The following is a 24749-nucleotide window of genomic DNA, read 5'->3' on the forward strand; positions in this document are numbered from 1 at the left end:
TCTTTGAACTTAGATCAATATAAAGACAAAACTCTAATGCAAACATTACAGACAGTTGAGGTCAACTATAGGCTAGACAGGAAGGAGGGAATTTTTACACTTCAGTCTAGGGCAATGGTATGATAGTTGTTCAACGCCCAGGGGCGAGCCCCCCCCCCCCCCCCCCCCCCCCGCCCCTGCACCTGTCATTCTCATTGCTCCTCTCCCCCTAACCACACAACCACATAGCTTTACCAATCTCTCGATAACAAACAAGAACATTAAATCGAAACAATATGGAGAGCAATGTCTTATGATGTCTTAAAGCTGTGAGCTGTCACTTTAGATCTAGCCTATAGGGTGTCTATACACCCTTAAGAGCGGCCCACGGCATCCTGGGAAGCCTGACCATTAGTGCCTCCAGCGAGTGAGGGCTGTGCCGAGCCCATTACATAGGTCTCTTTGGCCATGACCAGAAAGCCATTAGCAGGGAGTGAATGAAGATCTGGCTCTAGAAGACACGAGAAGATGTCGGCCCCACGGAAGGCTGGCAAAAACAGAGAAGCTCCATGCTGTGTGCTCCTCTGGAAGATCTGCCCGCACCTTTTTCTCAGCCTATCCTTGGTCGGATATGCAGCCTTGGGAGCGCTGCTTTTTAAGAACATTGAAGGTCGAAAGGAACCCAATTCAACTGACGAATACCACGAGTTCCTGGGGCAGATCGTACAGAACATCACCAGTAAGTAGCATTAAACATAGCTACAACCCTTTAAAATACAATAAAAAATAACAGTGCATATTCTTTTGCTATTACTCTTGGTTCTGCATCCCTTTCAGACAGTAAGCATACGCAAGAAGATTTGGTGGTGGAACTAGAACAAAATATCAAAAACAGGCTTCAACTCCATCTGGCTGCAATATCCAGAAAGATGGATTTCTTTGGCTCCATGTTCTTCTGCTGCACTGTCTTCACAACAGTTGGTAAGTAGGTTTTATGGAATGAATACGTTTCCTTTGATCAAATTGAATCGACTGATCGACTAGTCCAAGCATTAACAAAATAAAAGTAAATGAGCTTTGAATGAAACATGGGATGCTGCTCTCACCGTACCCTTCTTTCATTCCACTAAAAGGTAGGCAGTTTAAATGAACGATTAATGCTGTGCTGGAGTAAATTGTGTGTGAAGCGAGTATAACTGTTAATCAATAGGAAGTCCACCTGGATCCATCTATTATTTAGTTGATGGAAAGCTTCCTGAGTGAGGTATGCTTGGTTGAGATTTAACTCCCTTTTCAGTCAAAAACATTGACACGACATGAGAGTCGACACTTTCGGTAGTGTACCGGGTTTAAGAACATTAAATACCTTGAAATAGATAATGCTGTTAATTACAAGTGTCGCTCCAGTTGTTAAATACATAGGATACTATGCCTTCGGCTGAAGTTTAACAACACAATTGTTGGTTAAAAGAAAACAATATGTGATCTATGCGGCAGCCTAACCACGCATATTCACTGCCCTGTTCATCCATAGCGCTGAGAACTGCAAACAGGTGGAGTTCAAGGGAAAAACAGGGTCTTTATTATGTTCCGATTTAGATATAAACAACCGCAATTATTGAATGGAAGAAACTAATGTATTGAAAACAAGAAATTGTATAGCTTGGCTAGTTCTTCTGCACGCGGATAAACAGGGTCAGCTTTCCTCAAACTTCAGGCAACAAATATCACCAATTTGCGGGGTTCTGTGTTAAAGTAATAGGCTATTATTATAGTCTGTTAATAATTGGCCCGAATTAGAAACACGAGCCGTAAACATGCCTTGCCCTGTAGCTTCATCTGTGTGTCAGTACCGCCAGCTGTCATGGGAGGTCCGCCGGTGCGGTGGCGGCTGTTCCCTGCCTGCTGGTGACCACGGAGCATTCACTTCACCAGCCCTGACCTCGCTAGAGCATCTAGTCTGCAGCTGAGACGCGAAAGACGCTAGGAGAAATAGAGAGTAGGCTATGTTGTGGATACAGTGTGAAACGAATACAGGCCTATACCCGTGCTTTATAAACATGATACATCGAGATGATCGCTCAGCTAGCTTGCCCACCAGATTTTGATTAAAGAAAGTTGGATCTGATCTGTGGCTTTTAATGAAAAGTTTATATATATTACTTTGAAATGGTTGTGGATGCGTCGGTAGGAAATGGTTGATATTGAGTGTTGAATTGGGATTTTCTTGGGAAGTATACATGACACGATGACTCATGTAGGAGTGTAACCGCTTGTAACGATGCATTAGTTGGCTGCGTGATATTGTTGGGCAGCAGCCTAATGGCTTGGCGACCAGAGAAAGCCACTTTGGACCGGAAGACACTTAACGTTATCTAATCTACAAGCCTATTGTATCAAATTATTTAATTGGGTTTTATTTATCTAATCATTGTTATTGAAGTTCAGTTCGGTGTTTTCTTTGTGCAAAAAGAAGCGCACTTATTCAAAAAAAGTTTTGTTGCGTTGTTGCGATGTTTGTTGTGAAACTATATAATTGCTTATTCTTTGATCCATTCATTTTCTGTGTTCATTAAGGCGAATGGCCAAGCTTATTTTCTGACCCGTTTTGTGCAAACAAACTTTTAAATTGCTACACTCTCGGGGGAAAATATGCAAGTCCTGGTGAGGTCTAGAAATGTTCCACCAGGTGGCAGCAATACCAAATATAAATGAAGATCACCTCTAGCCATGCATGATCAAACACAAACAAAAAAGGGTCTGCCTTTAAACGTAAGACTGCCTTTAAAGATTAGACTACCTTCAGACCTGGTGGTCTGTAGGCTTGATACCATCCACTCAGTTTCCCTCCTCTCTACATTAGGTTATGGAGAAATCTACCCTGTCACCCTGCTGGGTAAAGTGGTGTGTATCCTGTATGCCATGGTGGGCATCCCTCTCATGCTTCTGGTCATGAGCGACGTTGGTGATGTCCTGGCTGTGCTGCTGTCCCGTGCCTACCGACGCATCCACAAGTTGGGCAAAGCCCTCTGCTACCGCTCCTGGTCCCCCAACAAGGCCTCTAAGAAGGCGTGGGAGGAGACCCACCACACCCTGGAGGACGGCACCTTCGTGTTCAGCCATGGCGCGGTGATGCGCCAGCCCATGGACATCGGCCAGGTCCTCCAGAACCAAAAAGACCTCAAGCAGAAGCTGACGCAGCTCAACAGCAACAAGGAGATCTTTGAAAAGATCCTGGCCCGGGAGAACTTCCTCTGCCGGGGCCCGCTCCTGCGGAGCCTGTCCTGCCCCGAGCTGGACCGCATGCCCAGACCGCCCAAGGACTGCGCCATGTGGGACTTCTCGGGCATCGGGACCAACATGGACGGCCTGGACGTGCCCTTCGTGCTCATCCTGCTGGTGGTGGTGACGTACATCCTCCTCGGGGGACTGATCCTGCCCCTGTGGGAGACAGATTTCGAGGGCTTCGACCCGTACTACTTCTGCTTCATCACACTCACCACCATCGGCTTCGGCGACATTGTGCCCAAACACCCCAAGTACTTCATGATCACCTCGCTGTTTATCATCGTCGGCATGGCGATCATGTCAATGGCCTTTAAGCTGGGCCAGACCCGCATCGTCAGTTTCTACCACACCTGCATCCGCTTCATGAGCCGGGGCCATGTGGTCACCATGCATGACCAGGAGATGATGGACCAATCAGAAGGTTACCTTTAGTCTAAGTACTGGCAAATGGAGTAACGTAGTGGTTCCCAGCCCTGGGGGCGGGCGGTGGGCTCATCTGAGATGCATCTGGGGTCACAAGAGAGTGCCGACCTATAATTACAGCTGTTTGATTAAATATTTGATGATGCATTTCTGATTTGAAAACAAGACGTGAAGGGTAAATGTCCCTCATATGCAAACTAAGGATTTCAAGCCATGAGCAAGCTACTGCTAAATACTTCACAACATTGATATCAATCACAGATGTCGATTGGGTTAAAAACACATGTGGCACGGAAATGGACACACAACGGGTCACAATCGTTTTCTAACATAAAAATGGGGTCAGGGGTCAAATATGTTTGAAACCATTAATGAGGATTTTGAGGGAGGGGGCTGTTTAAAATATGTCTTGATTTGGATTTGATGACGACATCTCCAATAGCTTGATGTGTCATTATGAGTTGGGACCATAACTGCACTGTGCTTGAGGCCTTGTCTTGTGTTAATCTTGCTGAGGCACTGGAGTTCTGTGCCATGGTTTACCTAAGAACAAAGGTCTCCCAAGGTCCTATTGAGTGCAAATTTGAGACGCTGTCTGGCTTGTTTCCACTGCTGACTGACGTGTAACTAGCATGAAGTTGAAAACCGACACACACACAAAGAACGTACACGAGCATGTTTTTGCATTTGCCAAAAGCTGCATACCTGCCTGAGGTTTCCTCGAGGATACTTGAAACATTTGAAATAACATATATCATAGTAGTCTAAGCTCCTGTATGTTTCATTGGAGGTCGATTATTTAGGTCTCTACATGTATTCTTACCATGAGTTGTGCAAATGTCAGTTTATCTATCCAATACAAAGGGGCCATTATCTCAATAACATCTGATAGAGGGGGTAACAGTGGAGTTCATTTATGAGGCCTAATGCAAATAGACTGACATCAAATGATACGTGGCTTCAATTTAATTTAAATTCTATTTTATTTGGATAGCCCTTAATCACACGTACAGTCTCAAAGGGCTTAACAGGCCATATATTTATGGCATACAAACAAGCAAAGATTTTAAATAATTTAGTTAATAAAAATTAAATGGTACATGGTGATGGGACGCTAGTCAATTAACCGATTAATCCACTCAATTCACCATAGCCTCAGGCTATAACAAACAAAATAATGAATTAGAAAGGGTGAGGTGCACATAAAACAAACAGACAACTGCTTATTTAGTGACTCCACAAACATGCATCAACCCCATTAGAAACGTTCATACAGTAGGATACAGACACTGACACCCAGCCACGCAGTCAGCAGTTGCAAATAAATCCGATATGGTAGTTATAGTGAGCCAGTGTCGAGAGGTGAGATTAGAAGAAATGTGCCCAGATCTTCTCATTCTAGTCAGTAGTCTCTCGGGCTGCAGCGGTCTTACCAGGCCGCGGAAGGCTTTCTCGTAGAAGAGTTAGGTAACCCCAAGATTAGTTAATCAGGAATATAGATTTGAATATTGTCAGCATAACAGTGGAAGCCAAATTACGTAGCCGTGGATATATCACCAAAAGGACGCTTGTACATTAAAAAAGCAGTGTACCAAGGATCAACCCTTGTGGATGCCAAAACTTAGTTGCAATTTTTTGAGGTCTGATCCATCACAAAGAACTGGATATAATATCAGTGAGAAGTTCTAACCAGCGAAGATCAGAACCTTTGATGCCAAGATTCATGATTCAGATGGTTTTATTGTCATTGCACAACAATTACAGAGCAGCTCGCTGGCATGAATTCTTTAGTCTTGGGCTCCTCCAACAGTGCAATATAAGAGAACGTAAAGGTATATGAGGAACACAAGTAGGAAAGCTGAGACTTCGATAATAAAAAAATAAATATAATAATAATAAAAAGTAAGTGTATAAGAGGAACACAAGTAGGAGACCAGGACCTAAATGCAAAATGAATAAATGTAAAATATAAACAGACGTGTTTATCCAGATGTCGGCTTGTATAAAGTGTCAAAGTTCTAAAGTGGCAAGTTATAAAGTGTCATAGTGGTGAGCTAGGTAGCTTAGGAGGTTCAGTAGTCTTATGGCCCGTGGATGAAACTGTCCCTTAGTCTGGTGGTGCGAGAACCCGGATGCTGCGGTAGCGTCTACCAGACGGAGCAGCTGAAACAGTTTGTTACTGGGGTGATGAGGGGCTTTAATAATCCGGTTAGTCTTCTTCCTGCAGCGCTGAGTGTAGAGGTCCTCCATAGATGGCAGCTCCGTCCTGGTAATGTGATGGGCAGCTTTCACCACCCTCTGTAATTTCTTACGGTTGAGGGCGAGCAACTGCCGTACCAGGCGGTGATGCAGTCTGTCAGGATACTCTCTATGGTGCACCTGTAGAAGTTGCAGAGTATCCTTGAGTCCATGTTGAACCTCTGCGCCTGCGGAGGAAGAAGAGCCGCTTGTCTCGCCGTCTTTGTGATGGCGTCGGTGTGGTGAGTCCAGGTCAGGTCCTCACAGATGTGGACCCCGAGGAACTTGAGACTGCTGACCTCTCTCTACTGACGTCCCCGTTGATGGTGATGGGGGCGTGCTCGGCTCCCTGTGGCTTCCTGTAGTCCACAATCAGCTCCTTAGTTTTGCTGAGGTTGAGCTGAGGTTGTTGTCCTTGCACCAAGATGTCAGGGCTCTCACCTCCTCTCTGTTACGCCGTCTCGTCGCCGTCGGTGATCAGGCCTATGACGGTCGTGTCGCCAGCAACTTCACGATGGGTGTGGAGCTGTGTTTGGCCACGCAGTCATGGGTGAACAGGGAGTAGAGGAGAGGGCTGAGCACGCAGCCCTGTGGTGCGCCGGTCTTGAGAGTCAGGGTTGATGATGTGGCGTTCCTATCCGCACTGCCTGGGGTCTTGCCCGTCAGGAAGCTCAGGAATCCAGTCACAAAGGCCGGTGTTGAGCCCGAGGTCCCTGAGCTTCACAGCGAGCTTTGGAGGGCACAATGGTGTCGAATGCTGTACTGTAGTCAATGAACAGCATTCTCACAGTATGGTGTTCCTCTGTTCCAGGTGGGAGAGGGCAGTGTGGGAGGGTGAGGGCGATGCATCGCCTGTGGACCTGTTTGCCTTTTATCGTCTCGACCACATGTGGTCGAGACGATGAAGAAGAATACCATGGTCGATTGTGTCGAAGGCAGCACTGAGGTCAAGCAACACTAGAACAGAGCTTTCATTGCTATCCATAGTCGTGAGAAGATCATTTGTCACTCTTGTCACAGCAGTTTCAGTGGAAAGGAAAGTCCTGAAATGGTTCAAATAGGTTGTTCGTCATCAGGTGACATCAGGTGTTTGGTTTGCTACAATCCTTTCCAGTACCTTAGAAATTAAAGGAAGTTCAGCCAAAGAGATTTTGGTGGACTGCAGGAGGGTTGCTTCAGGGTGGACACTTGGTGCTGGCTGAGTCAGATGGAGATGACAGGCATCAATTCTTTACTAATGGATTAGATTTTGTGTTCAAATAATTCGATTAATTGGATGCTGAGAGGGAGGAGCCCACGTTCTGAGTATGTTTTTGAGTCAGTTCTTATTGATGTTGATTACACTGGCAAAGTAGGCGTTCCTGGAAGTAATGCAGTTTGGGAGATGAGCAGGCTGTCATGCCATACAGAATGAAAGGGCTTCAAGTTGATTTGAGCACTATTTACGTTATAGTATTCTGCAGCTTCGCTACAGGGTACTAGTGTCTTCAGTGAACCAAGATGCGTTTTTTTTTGTGGAGCAACATATTTGATGGCTGTAGATAATGCACTGCTAAAAATCACTAGGAGACTATCCTCAGAGACAGAGTAGTAACGTAGCCTACTCCTTCTGATATTATTGAACCTTAAGAAAATTGTTCTTGTTTGTTTTGCTACATTATTAACAACGGTATGATTCATGCTCCTATCGGTTTGCTTTTCCTGTCTTCTTGTCAAAGAGATCTAGGCTTTATTCACCTTTAGAAATTGCAATGAGGACCATAAAAGCAGAGTCCTCAATAATTGAAAGATTACCGTCATGGTCTCTTTTGATGTTTGATCAAAGTTTTTTTTATTTTACCTTTATTTAACCAGGCAGATCATTAAGAACAAGTTCTTATATACAGTGTTGGCCTGGTTTAAAAGCTCTATACAAATCTTGCACAAATACACTGTTCATTTGTATAGATGAATAGTTGGGTATGGGACAGATTGGGGCTTAGAGTTACCGATAGTCAAGTCAAGACAAATGTATACAAATTTGTCCCGAAAACATATCTAATAGATGTAGGGATCATAACTCACCGCAAGATGGATCCATTGAGTCATGCAACAGGATCAGCACGCTCTTCACAAGCTTCCAACTCGGATTTATGAAAGCAAAAAAACGTCAACTTTAATGGCCAATGTTCAATTGATCCGTTGATAGTTTATTTAATCTTTTTTTATTCGAGGGAAAAAATAAGAGGCTTGGCTACTGCCAATTGATCAATCTATCTCACCTCTTCCCACTGTAATTATAGGAACTTTTTAAACATTTTTCCAACTTCAAAAAATAGGTTAAAGCTGTCATCTGATATTGACGCGACAAAATAAAATCTCATATTGAATACACGTGGAGGGCAATGAAATTAGTAGAAATGATTCAGTGTATGTCAAGAAGACCAATCGTAAAGGCCAATTTTTGCTTATTATTGTGCTACAGTCTGCGTAGCGGGAACAGTCTACTCCACACAAAGGTTGAATGACGTCAAGGACCCGTCAAGTAGGGACGGCTTCTGATGCGTCTCTCGTCAGTGCAACAGAGGAAAAAGGGAATAAGCCTGTGCGCATGTAAGGTAAGATTCTTTTTTTAAAAAAAAATCCTCAGGTTTCTGTCATTACACGTTCAAATGTTTTGTTGCAATCCATGAACTTATGTGGACTTTTACGCAGAACTTTTTAGGCCTATTATGAGACCCATTCAATGTTTTTTTTCATGAGCAAAGGTTATGATATCCATTTTCATCCGGCTAAGGTAGAATACATTTCCTAATGGTGTTTGCTATGCTACAGGTGGTGTGCTTCTCTCTTGAGGTTTCTGACTCCCGCCCTCTGTCTCCAAAAGAAGCGGACAAGCGTGTATTTTCCAAAGGGCGAACATCTCCTTCGCTCTCTCCCGTGGGGACTGCAGTCATGGGGATACTAGACGCAGTCCGGCAGCTCAAGTTGATAACATGGCTCCGAGAGGAGAGGCAATCGAGGAAACTAATTCTCTTCATCGTTTTTGTCGCTCTGCTTCTGGACAACATGCTTCTCACAGTGGTCGGTACGTAGGGAACCTCATTTTATTCACCTATTCGATACCCTTGATCTAAATGAGGAGACCGTTTGTGTTAATATTAAGCGCACTTGGAAATCTTAAGCCCTTAGAATGGTAAAAATCTTGCACCATAAACGAGATATAATTGGATATTGTGCAACAAATTGGACCATTTTATTGTCCCCACTACGACTGGCTATTTTGCATGGTTCGTTTAGCGTCTGTTCATTTATAATAATTATCTGCCTAGGACACCCATGCTCTCTATCTGTAAGCACTACCTTGTTAAGATTGGGTATTTTATAACTTATTATTAAAGACATTCGGATATATTAGTAATATTTTTGTAAGGCATTATTAGCAGACTCATTACGCACGTCTACGCATAGGGTTAACTATGGCCTTGATGGTGTGATAAATATAAATATATTTTCCTTTTTGACACAGCCTCCTTAGAACCTAACTGTGAACGTTTTTATGATGGTCTGTGCTTTTTTCTCCGAACAAATCAACCGAAACAGCTCGATCTGACGCTCCATTACGCACGGACGCGCGCGGTGTAATTAGACAGAGCGGGGTCGTCGCTGCTATCAAAAGGCGCCGAAGGCTTGGATTATTTTCTCAGTTTCCCCGGTTAAACTAATAGTTATTATCTATAATAGACTGGAAGGTTATTTTTATTATATCAACAAAAACGAACATGTAATATAGCCTATCAGAGACCGCAGAGCCGGAAATGTGTGTAATTGTGCAAATAAACTGAACAGAACCCATTAATCTATCAAACAAATATTGTCTTTCTCGTCATAAAAAGTCTAATGCTGATTTGGAATCGAAATTTCCTTCGTTGTGAGTCAAATAAAGTATTAAATATGAATAAATAGAATAAAGGGAAAAAGGGAAGAAAGAGATAAAGACAACAACAGAAGTAGGACCTAAAGCGTTAAACATTATAACAGCCATGAACTGAACCCCTCATTGTGTTCCCCGCCTTGCCAGTGCCCATCATCCCCAGCTACCTGTACACCATGGACGATACCCCGGTCCCCGTGGTGAGGAACAGCACACCGGCGCCCCAAAGCAGCGGCCCCGGCAGCTTCCAGAGCATCGTCTCCTTGTATGACAACACCGTTCAGGTTACCGGCGGGAACACCACAGCTCAGCCTTCCTCCGACCGGAACCTCCCTCTCTCCATTGCAAACACCGCAGCCCCAACGACACAGGTGACCTGGACACCCCAGCCCGGTGACGACTGCCCCAACTCCAGCAAGAAGTTACTTAATGAGAACGTCAAGGTGGGGCTGCTGTTTGCCTCCAAGGCCACTGTACAGCTGATCACCAACCCCTTCATCGGGCCACTGACCAATAGGTAGGGTTCACTTTACACAGGCTTGTGTTTCTGTGGCAAACTGTTCAGAAATACTAATGACACGAATAAACCGTTGTCGTCCCGTTTTCTGTGTGTGTTATGTCATTGATTACTAGTAACACCGTTTGCCTGTGTAGTGGGAATAGGCTATGCTGACTCTTAAGACAGGTTTCAAGCTCTTGGAACATGACCGTTTTCTCCCAGGCGTTAACTGTTGACGACCAGGGCCTGTCAAACTACGCTTACTTTATCGATGCACACTGCACGGACACGCACACACACAGTAGTGTGTTCCAGACAATAATGTTTTTTTATAAAAAAAAAAATTAAAGAAGTAACCTGGAGGGGTAATTGTAGCTTACAGTCACAGCAAAAGACTTGTTAACAAAATATACGGAATGAGAAGGTTTACTCTGATCCTCTCCATCCGAGCCAGACAGTCAGCCAGTCAGTGTTCCTTACAGTATTCTGGAAACTTCTTATCAGAAGGCAAATCTACAGGAAATTGGACAGAAAGACCAACAACAGACTCCATTCTCTATGTTCTGTTTAGGATAATCAGATGTTGTGTATAATAACAATGTTTGTGTAATGTTATTCTGTGGCCATATACTGTCATGTCTGTTTCAGCAGCAGACATCCAACTGAATCAAACAGAGCAAAATGATTCCCAAAATGATTTTTTTTCCCCTTACTGAATCAATCATGTGACTCGTGTGTGTTTGTGGGTGTGTGTGCGTGTGTGCTTGCGTGAGTGCATGTGTTTGTGCATGTGATCATTCTTAGCCTGTGCATGCGTGCATGTATGTTGACACATATGTGAACTTTAACATAAATGTCAATATAATCTACCACCTTTTACACAGAAATATTTTATATTCAGTTGCATAATTCCCATAGATATCCCTCTGTGCAGCCTTTTCAGAACAGAATAGTCATACGATGTGCCATGCATTTTTTGTTCTGAACAATGAGATTTGGAACAGGAACTCGGAAAAGAAATAGGATAGAAAGCTTGCTTTACAGACAAATTACTGCGTGAAGGTTCTATGGCTCTATAGAATGAGATGGCTGAAGGATCTAGGTTCTATAGTTCTAGAGTGCTAGGGGTGAAGGTTTAAGGTTATTTAGAATGACAGGCTCTATAGTTCTAGAGGGCAATGGTTAATTATCGTTTGGTTCTAAATAAGAAGATGTACTGGATCTAGGTTATTTAGTTCTCCAAAGAGTGCTATGGGGGAAGGTTCTATGGTTCTATGGAATATGATGGCTAACATATCTAGATTCTATAGTTTAAGAGTGCTATGGTTGGCAGGGCTCTATGGTTCTAATTCGAAAGGTAGTTCATCATAGGATCATCCATATTGAGACATGATATTTGTAAAGGGTTCATAGGTCTACACAGTATTGGGGGTAAATGTTATATGGTTGTATAGTGAGGAGAGTGCTATGGCTGTGTCACATGCCATACGTAAGGTGGTGTAGTTGAAGACAGTGTTCAGGGTGCCTTTGACGTGGTTTTAATGAGATGTGAATACTATGTCACATGTGAGTTGTTTCAATTGTGAATAGGGTACTATGGCTAAGTGTGTCATGGCTCTATTTTGTAGACAGTGCTATAGCTGAATGCTGTGGTTCCATAGGGATATAAGTCTGTATTAAAGGTTGCATGGTTCGAGAGAGTTCAATACATGGTTCCGTGCCCGAGAGTGCTACAGGTTATGGTTCTAAAGTTCAAAAGAGTGCCTTGTTTGAAGGTGCTAAGGCTCTGTAGTTCTATAGAGTGCCAAGGGTGATGGTTCTATAGTTCTATAGTTAGAGAATGCTATGGCTTAAGGTACTACAGCTCCATAGGGGGCTATGAACGAAGGTTATTTTGGCAGAGCACACCTCTGGAAGCAGCCATTACATCCCAGGCAACCAGATATGCTGTAATTGAGGCACAAAATAGAATCCTATTATCCTGTAGCATCTTTCTCTCTTGACAAAGGGCAGTTCAAGCCAACTCATGCATGTCAGCTTGCTGTGTACAAACACTCATGAATCCTCAGAGATTGGCTTATTTTAGACATCCGATTTCAATTAAAGATTTTCGTGTTCTCTGCCGTGTTTTTATTATGAAGATATGAATCATACCTGAAGCCCAAGCTGAAATCTGCCAAGTGCTTTTTTTAGGGACCTAGCATGAATTTTATGTTTAGATTTCCCCTCAGCCATATATATAAAAAAAACATATTTTTGTGTCCTTACAGAATAGGATACCAGCTTCCGATATTCATTGGCTTTTGTATCATGTTCCTCTCCACTATTAGTAAGTCTGCCGCTAAATCTCTTCACAAACAAAACCCTTTATCAATGACGAAATGTATGGGCCATTGACATCAATGCCTATGATTTGTCTGTGTGTGTGTGCTGTGGTTCAGTGTTTGCCTTCTCATCGAGCTACACGCTGCTGTTCCTGGCCAGGTCTCTGCAGGGGGTTGGTTCCTCCTGCTCCTCTGTGGCTGGTGAGCAAGATCTTCTTCATTCATCGTCTCAGTATCACAACAGTGCAAGAGCCCCATTTTATCTCTCGAAGAAACATTATCACACACCATCACAAACACCTGGGTTGGAAAGCAATTTACGTGTCGGGGGATGTCTTTTTCCTGCAGGCTAGACTTTTGATAGAATTTGGTTCATACTCCTGCCGGGTGATTGGATCGAAGGCCAAGCTCCTCTTTTCCCGGAATTTGCTGCTATGCGAACATATCTTTACAAGCATAGGTCCCTATGCTTGTAAAGGACCCTTAATGGGCAGGACTCCCCCCCCCCCCCCCCCCCAAGGCTAATCCCAAAGGTGTGTGGGGTCATACATCTCGTTATCCACTTCCTCCCTGGCTTCCTCTTATATACTGAAGCACCTCCAAAAGGCTTCACCATTACCTCCACTCGCACCTCACTGGTGGCAGGAAGCAACCCCATGCTTCACCTCACTCGAGAAAACGCCTCTCCTTGGAGGACCAAGCCAGAGTTCGAACGTGCCTGGCAGCCCCTAGCATGTCCACAGTAGTCAGACCATGCTGGAGCTCCTGCACCATGTTTCTGTTGGAAGCCCTGGTCATGAAGGAGAGTATATAAATGAGGAGGCACTCTTCCTAATTTGTCCTCCAGTATTAAAGGGGAGACACAGTTCCTTCCATTTCAAACCCGTATTACAGGATGCTGCGTCTCATGTCCATGTTTTGAACCCTTTCCTAAGACATTTCCATCCCCAGGAAACTACCCCCCTCCTAGCTGCTGTCCATACCTACCACCCAGTCTCATCCTGGAAGTCCCTGGCCTTGTCAGGGGTCGGCCCTGGATCAATGCAGAACCTGACACCCAGGGATTAAGTTTTGACCGCTGGGTCAATGTACACCAGACACCTTTCTCGCAGGAGCCCCGGTCAGGGTTCACCAGAAATTGGTGGTAGTTATATCATATCATTCAACTAGAGGTCGCTCCTTCATAGCCATAGCCACAGCCATATCCATTCCTCTGCCTTCTACAGCTTTTCTCCTCACTCAACCCACCTGGACTGCTTCACAGAGAAACTGTTTTTTGATTGGCTGCATTAAAACGAGACCGAGAAGTCTATTCTTGCATATTATTATTCTAGCGCCAATTTATCTATTGTTGCAGTAGATGTTAGAAATTGATGAATATAATCGCATAATCCTCTGCCTGATCTCTTCCATGGTGATACCTGACGGCTGTCTCTCTGTGTGACTGTCTGGTTGTCGTGCAGGGATGGGCATGCTGGCCAGTGTTTACACGGATGATGAGGAGAGGGGTCACGCTATTGGGATAGCCCTGGGCGGTCTGGCGCTAGGTGTACTAGGTGTGTATACAACGCTGGCAGGCTTTTAAATACACGTTAAAATGCCTGGCCCAATCGACGAACATCACCTCTCTCTCTTTAACACAGTTGGGCCACCGTTCGGCAGTGTGATGTACGAGTTTGTCGGAAAGACCGCCCCGTTTCTCATTTTGGCCTTTCTGGCGCTGTTTGATGGAGGTAGGTTATTTTTGGTATCATTCTTGCGGAATATTGATGATCTCTGTGTGTCAACTTTTCTTTACGACTATTGCAGGATTTTGTCTCAAGGGGTGTTATTTTGAAATGAGTGTTTGTCTGCATTTTCAGCTCTGCAGCTCTTTATTCTACAACCTACCAAGGTGGAGCCAGAGGTGAGTTGTCCTCCCGAGTTCTGCACCTAGTCAGAGCTAGTTCTTCTGAAGGCCTTTTGTGTTTTCTCTCTGCAATAAGGTGTTTCAAGCGGTGGGCAGTTTCGCTAGTAGGAACTACCACAAGCCTCACTTAAAACACTTATTTAGCGATGCAAAATTTTAATTTTCCGACTCAATAAAGAAGGGAAATCATTGCAGCTGCCATATGCATTAGCGAGTTGATCACATAAATCCATTTGAGATGATTCAAACGTAGAGTCTCATATATTGTTGCCTGCAAACCTACTGATGCACATGCTTGGCCTGTGACAGACCTTGGGGCTTCAAGGGTGGTAATGGTGTGTAATTTGTGCCTTTAAATGTGTATGTGACGGACACACGGTGAGTGTGAATCAACAGCTCAATGTCTGAACCTGGGATCTCAAGTATGAAAATAACAGCTTCAAGCGTGTGTCTGAAGTTAAAGGCAGCTCAATTTTTACTTGTGTCGTTGGTGAATGATTTGAATTGAATCCCGGCAAAATCTTGAAGAAAAACTGTGGCTTAAATCTTCCTGATAATTATACTGCAACCTAGAAGCCATCAAAACATTTTTGTTACCTCACACAACAATAAGTTGTGAGAGGCAAACCCTTTTGTAGACACTATTGTGGAGGTGTCACATCATTGGCCCCGGCTGTTATGTGGACTTTTAGGAATTTTCACCTTTCATAACATCTGAGCTTGGGGTTTTAACTGCAAAGAACAACATTGTTAGTGCGTATTCATCAGTCAAGGGGCGAGTGTCATGGAGATTGTTTGTGGGCTAATTAAGCTAATTGGTGAGTTCCGTGTGAGTATGTTGCGACAGAGGATCAGGAAAGGTACACAACCCACCAACGTGACCTTTTGTTATTCCATTAAAGTTCCACTCCAGTAGAATAACCTCCTCTTCATTATAAACCAGCTGGGTTTAAGAGGAGTCCTGCGATGCTCACTAATTAGCTTATAAGCCCTCAAACAATCCTCATGCCGCTAACCCTTCAATGGATGTATATGCACTAAAGATGTTGTGGTCAGGAATAGAAGATACACAATCCACCATGCCCTGGTGTTATTACATTAAACATTGACTCCAGCTGAATAAACTGTAAGTTATTTAAAATGTGTTCATTTCTAGGATTGGGATTTCTTAGATGAGCATGTCCTAGAGGACTACATGTGACTCTAACGAGTGAGTGAGACAGGGGATTATCATGTGAACGGGTTTTGAGGTGGTTCAAAGACGCATAATGGAGTCACTCACCCAATCAGTTATTAGTGTCAAATACAGAGATTTTAAAACACCATGACGCATTTGCTGGTTCGCTGGCCGAGCTCCAACTATCCTCTGTATTGCTACAACAGCTGTGAACTGAGACAGGAGAAGAGCTAGAGTACAAATTGCATCTCAAATGTAGGACACATTTTCAGGGGTGTTGAATTTTTAAAGGAACTTTGTGTTCATGCACCACTTATACTTTTGGTAGCTGCTCCAAAATTGCTCGTATGCTTGGATAGTTCTTAGCCTCACCTGTAAAGTCGCTTTGGAAGGAAGCAATCAACGCTGTACAGAGACTAAATGTAGCCCCAAACGTTATTTTTCCCGTACAGAACCAGAAAGGAACCTCGCTGATCAACCTCATGAAAGATCCCTACATTATCATCGCAGCTGGTAAGACAAAAGAAATATATAGACACACAGATACATATGTACAAATATATAACTAAGCACGTGAAGATAGGTGTAGAGTGAGGTTAATGTAGAGGAAGTGTAAGGCAATTATTATGTATTCTTTGAGGATTTGTTCTTGAAGACCGGGATATGACCGCTACAAAACCAGGGTGTGTCATTGATCCCAGGATTTAGGCCAGACATGTGTGTGTGTGTGTGGAATTGGTTTCTGAAGTGTGGTGTGTGTGTGTGTATGTGTTGAAATCACTGTAGCTGTCACGTGAGGCTGCATACATGTCGGGCTATTTGTGTGTGTGTGTGTGTGTGTGTGTGTGTGTGTGTGTGTGTGTGTGTGTGTGTGTGTGTGTGTGTGTGTGTGTGTGTGTGTGTGTGTGTGTGTGTGTGTGTGTGTGTGGGAGGGAGGGAGGTATTGAAGAGCGGAAGATGAAACAAATCTCTCGCCACCTGTCTGTCTCTCTGATCAATCTCACCAACCTTCTGTCTCTCTTATCACATGCTGGTCTCTCTTACACCTGTCTGTCTCTCTGATCACTCTCACCACCTGTCGTTCTCTCCATCTCCTATCTGTGTCTCTCCAGGATCACAGCTCTAACCTGTCTGTGTGCACCCTGTCCATCCTTTACATTTTAGCACTTTGAGGTCATTAAGTTGATGTAAAGTGCGATTAAATAAAATGTATTATTAGTATTATGTCCGTTCATAACCTGTGTGTGCGTGTGCTTGTGTGTGCATGTGCCTGTGCGTGTGCCTGTGTGTGCGTGTGCGTGTGTGTCCGTCCAGGGGCAATCTGTTTTGGGAACATGGCTATAGCCATGATGGAGCCCACCCTGCCTATCTGGATGATGGAGACCATGTGTGCCCGGAAATGGCAGCTAGGTATGTCATTCAATCCTATGCTATATATGAAGCATCTGAACAACCCACACATTTATAATAATGCTGTATGTATACATATGATATTTCACATATTAAAAAATCGAGTGATAGATTAATATTTTATACATTAGAGGTGACATGCATCACCTCAGCCAAGGTTTTTTATCATTATTGCAATGAAGACCCATTTATTACAATATTAAATCGCTATTTTCAGGAAATAATGTTCTGCTACCATCTAATATCTCTACGACAATTAGTCGAGCCCCACCCGGTGCAGCTTTTAAACGCTTTTCATTTTTATTTCTCAGCCTATTATCTAAACAGAGAGAAGCTACCCTGAACAGATAAATAAGTAAATAAATAGAAACCATGGGGTAGCGGCTAGTGATTGTGGGGGTTGATAGAGCAGTGGTGGGGTTGGGGGAGTGGGGGGGTCGTTCGATGGCGTTCCTTCGACAGGATATTACAGCGAGGCGTGCTGGCAGGGGGAAGGTGCTCTGCTCTTTATTACAAATGGCGGGAAATGCTCACGCAGCTTAGAGATGAAGCCCCCGATAGCAGGGCACACTTATCTAGGACCCTCAACACACACACACACACACACACACACACACACACACACACACACACACACACACACACACACACACACACACACACACACACACACACACACACACACACACACACACACACACACCCTGATCTATCTGCGTATCTGTCCTGTGTCCAGGTGTTGCCTTCTTGCCTGCGTCCATCTCCTACCTTATTGGAACCAACATCTTCGGGACGTTGGCTAACAAGATTGGGAGGTGAGAAGGGAAATTAACTCTGAGATGTTGTTATTGTGTTTTTTTTTCCCTTCTTCCAAATAGTCTTACTTATCTTGCGTGGCTCAGCTTGCGGGCCTCTCTGCTCTTAGTTCCTCTTAAAGAGTGAAAACACGCTGTTTCGCTCTCTCAGCTGGCGCTAATCCACTCCTACAAATTCGGACATTTAACAACTAATTTATTGATTAAAGATGGCTTAATCTCAATCTATAGAGTTATGGATTATAGATATGAGGTTATGGATTAGAGACATTAAATTATTACCTAGATGGAAGATGATTCATGACGATAGATGAATGGTAAACGGTAAACGGAATGCATTCATAGAGTGCTTGTCAAACCTGTGACATCTGAAAGCGCCACAACAATATTGCCTCAAATTCAACCATAAAAACACAGAGAGCAGCGACAACCATGCAAGGCAAGAGCCATTTATCAAGAGCATTTAGGGTAGGTGTCTTGCGCAGAGACACCAGGGGATTCAACATGGGGATTCAACAAGAAACCGACAACTCGCTCTACCTCCTGGGCCACTCACACAAAATAAAGATAGTATTAGACATGTAAAATTATGAATTAGAGATGAAAGGTAAAAGGTGTTAAATTATGGATTAGTGATATGGGGTTATATATAAAAAAATGAGCAATAATGGATTAGAGATATGGAGCTATAGATTTGAGATATGAATTTATAAAATTGTTTTGTTAAATGATGGATGAGAGATATGACGTTAAGGAATAGAGATATGGAGTTATGGATTAGAGGAATGGAGATATTTATTAAAGATGTTTAATTATAGATTAGAGATATAACGTTTTGTATAAGAGGTATGGAGATATTTTTATAGATGTTTATTTATGGATTTGAGATATTAAGTTATATTTAGTCATGAAAGAGATATTAAGTTATGTATTCATTATATTAAGTTATGGATTAGAGATAATGAGTTATGGATTAGTTATATTAAATTAAGCATTAGAATGTAGAATGAATGAAGTAATGTATTGGAGATATGCAAATCAGGATGACCCTTTGTTCTTGCCCAGATGGCTGTGCGCTATGATCGGGATGTTCGTGGTTGGGCTGAGTGTAATCTGCGTAAGTACAAAACTTGATTATCACCAAGTGATGGATGATGTCCTACACACATTGTACAAAAAAAATCCAGCCAATTATTTCTAAAAAGGTAATAATTACTCCACTGTCTAAATTCTCCACTGTCTAAATTCATCATATTCTTAGCTGGACACACAGCATAATTTATAACAGATTTAATAATGACTCATTATATCTAATATGAGTCATGAATAATAATATATGGTTATTTTAAATATGATATCAAATAACGTCATATTATTTGGCATCATGTGATATACACTAATGTGAAATACAAATGGCTTTGGATAGGATGCAACATTTAATGCCTATATAGTGTCTGGATCTGCATTTCAGTAAATCTAGAGATGCAGGTTCATAACAAATACCCAACATCCTGATTCTGTCCCTAGGTGCCATTTGCAACAAACATCTACGGGCTGATAATTCCAAACTTTGGGGTGGGCTTTGCCATCGGTGAGTACCCCAAACTCCTTATTATCTAGTTTGATGGTCCAGTGGATTGCAAGAGTGAGCTAGATGGTACAGTCGTATTAGATGGTAAGCTATAGGGTACAATGGTATATGATAGTAAGCTAGATGCTACAGTGGATAGCGAGATAGATGGTAAACTGTTATATTAATATTGATCTAGATGGTACACTGGTATACTATGATCATCCAGAAGAGTAGTATACTATGAGCTAGATGGTACAGGGATGTACTAGTGAGCTAGATGGCACACAGGTATACTATTAGTGAGCTAGATGCTACAGTGGTCTACTAAATTGAGCTTGATTTTTACGCTGGTATAGTAATATTGAGGTACATGCTACAGTGGTACGCTATTGTGGGCTAAATGGTGCGGTTGTATCCAAAAAGCTTGTATACTATAGTAAACTAGATGGTATACTATAGCGAGCTAGATGGTACAGGGGTATACAGTACATCGGTAATTTCCTACTACGGGTATGTAAACATTTTCCAGGGGGGTTCCAGGGGGATAGGAACTTTGCTTTGTGACACCTACAAAACAAAAATTACAATGCAAATTTAAATATTTTGATCATCAATGGGTTAGGCTAGGGATGATGATGATGATGATGATGATGATGATGATGATGATGATGATGATGATGATGATGTCTGGACAACAGGAATGGTGGACTCCTCCATGATGCCTATTATGGGATACCTGGTAGACCTGCGCCACGTGTCGGTGTACGGGAGTGTGTACGCCATCGCTGACGTGGCCTTCTGCATGGGCTTCGCTTTGGGTGAGCAGGAACGAACCCTAACCCCATCATCTCACCATAGCACTTACACTAACCCTATTATCTAACCCTAGCTCTGAGGCCTGACCCTTGCCCTAACCCTACTATCTAACCCTAGCTCTGAGGCCTGACCCTTGCCCTAACCCTATTATCTAACCCTAGCTCTGAGGCCTGACCCTTGCCCTAACCCTACTATCTAACCCTAGCTCTAAGGCCTGACCCTTGCCCTAACCCTACTATCTAACCCTAGCTCTAAGGCCTTACCCTTGCCCTAACCCTATTATCTAACAAAAGTTATTTCATGCACAAGTTATTTCATGTTAAGGATTGTCTCTTGGTCTGTGCGTTCACGTTGCATTACAAAAACAAGTCTACTCTAACTTTCAGTAAATATAATTAGGTGATTTGCTACATCCTTTAAAGGGGACATTATGAAAAGAACACTTTTCCTGGGATTTGTGGTTTTGGGTGTTGTTTTGAGTCTCTGGTGCTCCCACACGCATACAAACTTTGAAAACAAACTTTGCGTTTTTGAGATATGCATTTCTGAAAGTACCCCGCCTACAGTTACCAAACGGGCGAGTCAGTTTCGGCGCCCCCTCCTACGTAGGAAGGGGACACGGTTGAATATTACCGCTCCCTTCCCCACCCCGACGAGCAGCTCCGGCGGGGGAAACTCGGAGGCAGTTCAGCTCCAGGAGTACAATCCCTTTCTCCTCCATGTCGCGGTACATGGACTTCAGAAAGGCCAAAGTTCCTTTCCCCCAATTCTTCTCAACCATGGCCGATATATCCCCCACTACGAGTTTTAACTTGTTGTGGAAGTGCCCAGGACGTCAGATGCAGTCTTTATGATTCATAATATCATCCGAGTCACACATAGCTTTTGGCCGTGATATTGGATATAATATTATAGAAATACCCATATATAATATAATATAGATACAGAGCTCCAGGAGTTCGCAAACGGCAACAATCCCTTCACCTCCATGCTGTGGTTCAGTCTGACAGCTCATGGTCAATGGGCAGCAGCTCATTTGCATTAAAGCAGACACCTGAAACAGCGCATTCTGAAGGTACTGAAACAGAGGGGTATAGCGGTAGACAGATTTTTCTCCTAAAAGCTATTTCCAGCAAACAGCTTCAAAAACATGTTTTCTGGAACTCAAATACTATGTTTTGTTGTTGGGAAAACACCATAACATGTCTCCTTTAATTCACCACATTAATGAACTGAGGTGTGCCAGCCTGCACGTTGCTCTGACCCACCTCTCTGCGCCTTGTGTTTCCAGGTCCTTCCATCGGAGGCTCCATCGCAGAGAACATCGGCTTCCCCTGGCTGATGACCATTATCGGAATAATCGACATCCTCTTTGCACCTCTCTGCATCTTCCTCAGGAATCCCCCAGGACAGGAGGAGAAAATAGTGAGAATTCAAACGTTCACTCCCTGACCCAAAACACCTCACTTAGCAGTTCACCCCCAGACACAAACAACTGATTACTTTTGAAAGGACATAGTCACGCACAACTTTAAAATGTGTCTAGGCAAACCCATATATCTAAAAAAGTGTTGCATCAAGTTGCAAGTCATTTTGGCCAAGGTTTGTTTTGTTGAACTCATTTTTGTCTTCAACAAATATTCTACAGAGGAAAAATTCTGTCAACAAAGATTAGGAGAAACTGCATAACGGATCCTGAGAACAGGACAGCAGAGTCACAATGTAGGAATCTTTGTGTGAGTGAGTGGAATCTTTGTGTGAGTGAGTAACTGATCTTGGACGTAAACATGAATTTAAGGAAGAATAAGAGAATTACAGTTCTTAAACAGATGAAAATAAATTCAAGTAAAATATATGAAATTTATTTATGTAAATTTACTTCAAGTAAAGTTCAAGTTCAACAAAAGTACACAATAATTCCTCTATCCCTAATGGTGGTTCTGTAGGGGTGTCTTATCCTTGCCAGTCACCAGGGCTCTGGGTGTCACAGAAGTAAAGGGCCTTCAACGACCTCAGGTTCAACCTCCCGATGACCTTCTGACCTCTAAAACCCTTGCGCTCCTCTCCGCAGGCCATCCTGATGGACAGTAACTGCTCAATGAAGACGCGGTCATACTCAACACAGGAGTGCCACAACCAGGGGGATGATATGGAGCTGGAGTGCGACGACTACGACTAAAAGCAGGTCGCAGGTCCCAGGTCCCAGGTCGCTCCAGAGAGGATCTATATTTTGTTGTACAAAAATCTCAGAAGGCAGAAGAAGAACACAAAGTGGGGAAATGATCGATAAGCGATATGAATCACGATTCATACTACTCTGCAAAGCCGTTTCTATGTGAATGTCTGCGTGTCTGTCGTTGCTGTTATGTATCCTGTTTAGGCGCCCGTACCGGACCATACCAAAGTTGTTCTTCAGTGTAAAAGCCCATGGGTGCTGGCCGGCGGCCCGCAGTGTGTTAGTGTCCAGCCAATAGCCTTACAGCAAGGAGGAGCAGGTCAGAAGTGGAGCTTCCTGAGGAGCTTTCTAACGCGCTTTATAAGAAGGTTCCTGGGGAGGTTCCTCAGGAGGTTCCTAAGGAGCTCCCGAAGGAGCCGACTATGGAGCTTTCTAAGGAAGTTCCTAAGGAGCTTTCTAGAGCTGTCTTAAGGTTTCTAAGGGGGTTTCTAAGTGGTGTGATGTCACTCATGAAGGAGGAGTTGGCTCCTTCAATAATCTTTGAAACACAAACTTATCTTACTTCACCTCTGGGTCATCGTTATCAGTTTTAACTTTAGCAATGTTTACAAATTATAAACCAATGTCAAATGTCAAAACAATTGTGAATCAGGTAGCAAATTTGATCATTTGTTTTTATAAATATTTATTTTGAATCAATGGTTGAGTGTAGTTTGGCTTTGTTATTTAAAAAAAGATAACGAATCTGTTCCAGAAACAAAGGTTGTTCATTATATCAGCTAATTTCAGTGACGGTATAAATTCTGGCAAGTAGCCGATTTTACTGAGCTAATCACCTTGCTATTAATTTATTTATAGAAAAAAACCTATGTAGGTTGCAGAGTATTTCTATTTCCTCAAAAGGAATGACAACGTAGTTGACAGTAGGCCTAAACGCATAACCAAATAGTTAAGTTCAGTGCAGTCGAGCCCTTTACACATTTTAAAGATGCGCTCTGCTATTTCTTTATATCTGTGATATTTCAGGTGTACAAATATATCATACATAAAAAGTACCATGTACATAGGTTGTTGCAGTGAATAGATGTAAGCTGGCCAGCTGTCACATGCAGTACATTGAGCCAAACATCATGAAGCAGCTAATGTGATTTTATCTATGGATAAATTGTGTCATGGCTGCAGTTTTCAAACATTGAAGAACTGCGCTATTGTTGATGGAAGGAAAGGAAATTGAAAAAAGGCACATTTTTCATCTTCTTTGTCTCAAGATCACAATAATGTGACATACATTGAAACTAAGCATAAGTCAATTTGATATAGATTTTCTGTTAAATTAGTAAATTGGCAAGGACTATATTCTTTAATTATTGAAGTATTTGTGCCTAAAGATTAGTAAAAAAGATTTTTTTATTGTCTGAATAAAATCGTAGATTATACATTAATCGTTATATATTTCAGTCTCTGTTGCACAAGGATGACTGCTTACAATTATTGGTAAAGTAAGTAGTATGATGAAGCAAAAATTATAATTTCTCACTTGAAAAGCCTTCATTTTCTGGCCAGTATTGTAAGACAATATATACAATATAAAAGAAAACAGAGGAGATAATCCGGTTTCAAATTTCCCCTGTAAGATTTATTTGGCAGTTTTCTAATACCATTTTTTCCACAGTTTTAAAAGATGTGTTTATTAAAGAAAGTGATTTATTTTGCCTTTGAAACCCAAAGCTCTCTCTGACTTGCCTTCTCTGATCTGTGTTTACCTTATTCAAAGAGATACTTTTAGGAACCAAAACAGTACAGCAATCCTATATTTTATATCATATTTTATGATTTTTGATGACCTGGTGGCTTCGTGAGGTGTGCCGATTGTGTAATATATGTTGATACTAAAGGGGATGTTGTATCCTCAATTAAATGTTGTATGCTTAAAAAAAACCCAACCCACGGATATGGAAAAAGTGATTTGGATTCGTTGTTTACGACGCTGTACAGGCACCACATACCGGAATATCAATAGGCCTACTGTTCGCTCTAGGATTTGTTATTTTATTCTTTGTCTGTATATATCTTATTGTTTGTGGTTTTCAGTCATAGACATCTTTGATTCGTCTGGATCAGTTTAATCGTTCAAGACTCAACTGCTAAACGTGAATATTCACATATCAACAAATCCGACCCTTCCCTTTGAGATTGGTACGTGATGCCT

General features: G+C 42.7%; 2 protein-coding genes across 2 annotated transcripts; both read left to right on the forward strand.

Annotated features, from left to right (window-relative positions):
• The first annotated feature begins 213 nt into the window (after positions 1–213).
• kcnk18 (potassium channel, subfamily K, member 18) lies at positions 214–4450 on the forward strand. The gene is given in 5 exon segments (XM_030379868.1): positions 214–718; positions 817–875; positions 877–910; positions 913–960; positions 2843–4450. Coding segments are annotated over 5 exon segments (1209 nt in total). The 5' UTR covers positions 214–507; the 3' UTR covers positions 3700–4450.
• Positions 4451–8413: 3963 nt separating this feature from the next.
• Positions 8414–24505, forward strand: slc18a2 (solute carrier family 18 member 2). The gene is made up of 16 exons (XM_030378847.1): positions 8414–8525; positions 8743–8995; positions 9989–10358; positions 12611–12669; positions 12782–12865; positions 14128–14220; positions 14308–14397; positions 14527–14570; positions 16203–16263; positions 17065–17160; positions 17897–17975; positions 19041–19092; positions 19503–19566; positions 20247–20366; positions 21656–21789; positions 22436–24505. The coding sequence occupies exons 1-16, from the start codon at positions 8469–8471 to the stop codon at positions 22541–22543; spliced, it is 1764 nt and encodes a 587-aa protein (XP_030234707.1). The 5' UTR covers positions 8414–8468; the 3' UTR covers positions 22544–24505.
• The last annotated feature ends 244 nt before the right edge of the window (positions 24506–24749 follow it).

The sequence above is a fragment of the Gadus morhua genome, chromosome 15 (genome assembly GCF_902167405.1).
Source record: "Gadus morhua chromosome 15, gadMor3.0, whole genome shotgun sequence".
Lineage (NCBI taxonomy): Eukaryota > Metazoa > Chordata > Actinopteri > Gadiformes > Gadidae > Gadus > Gadus morhua.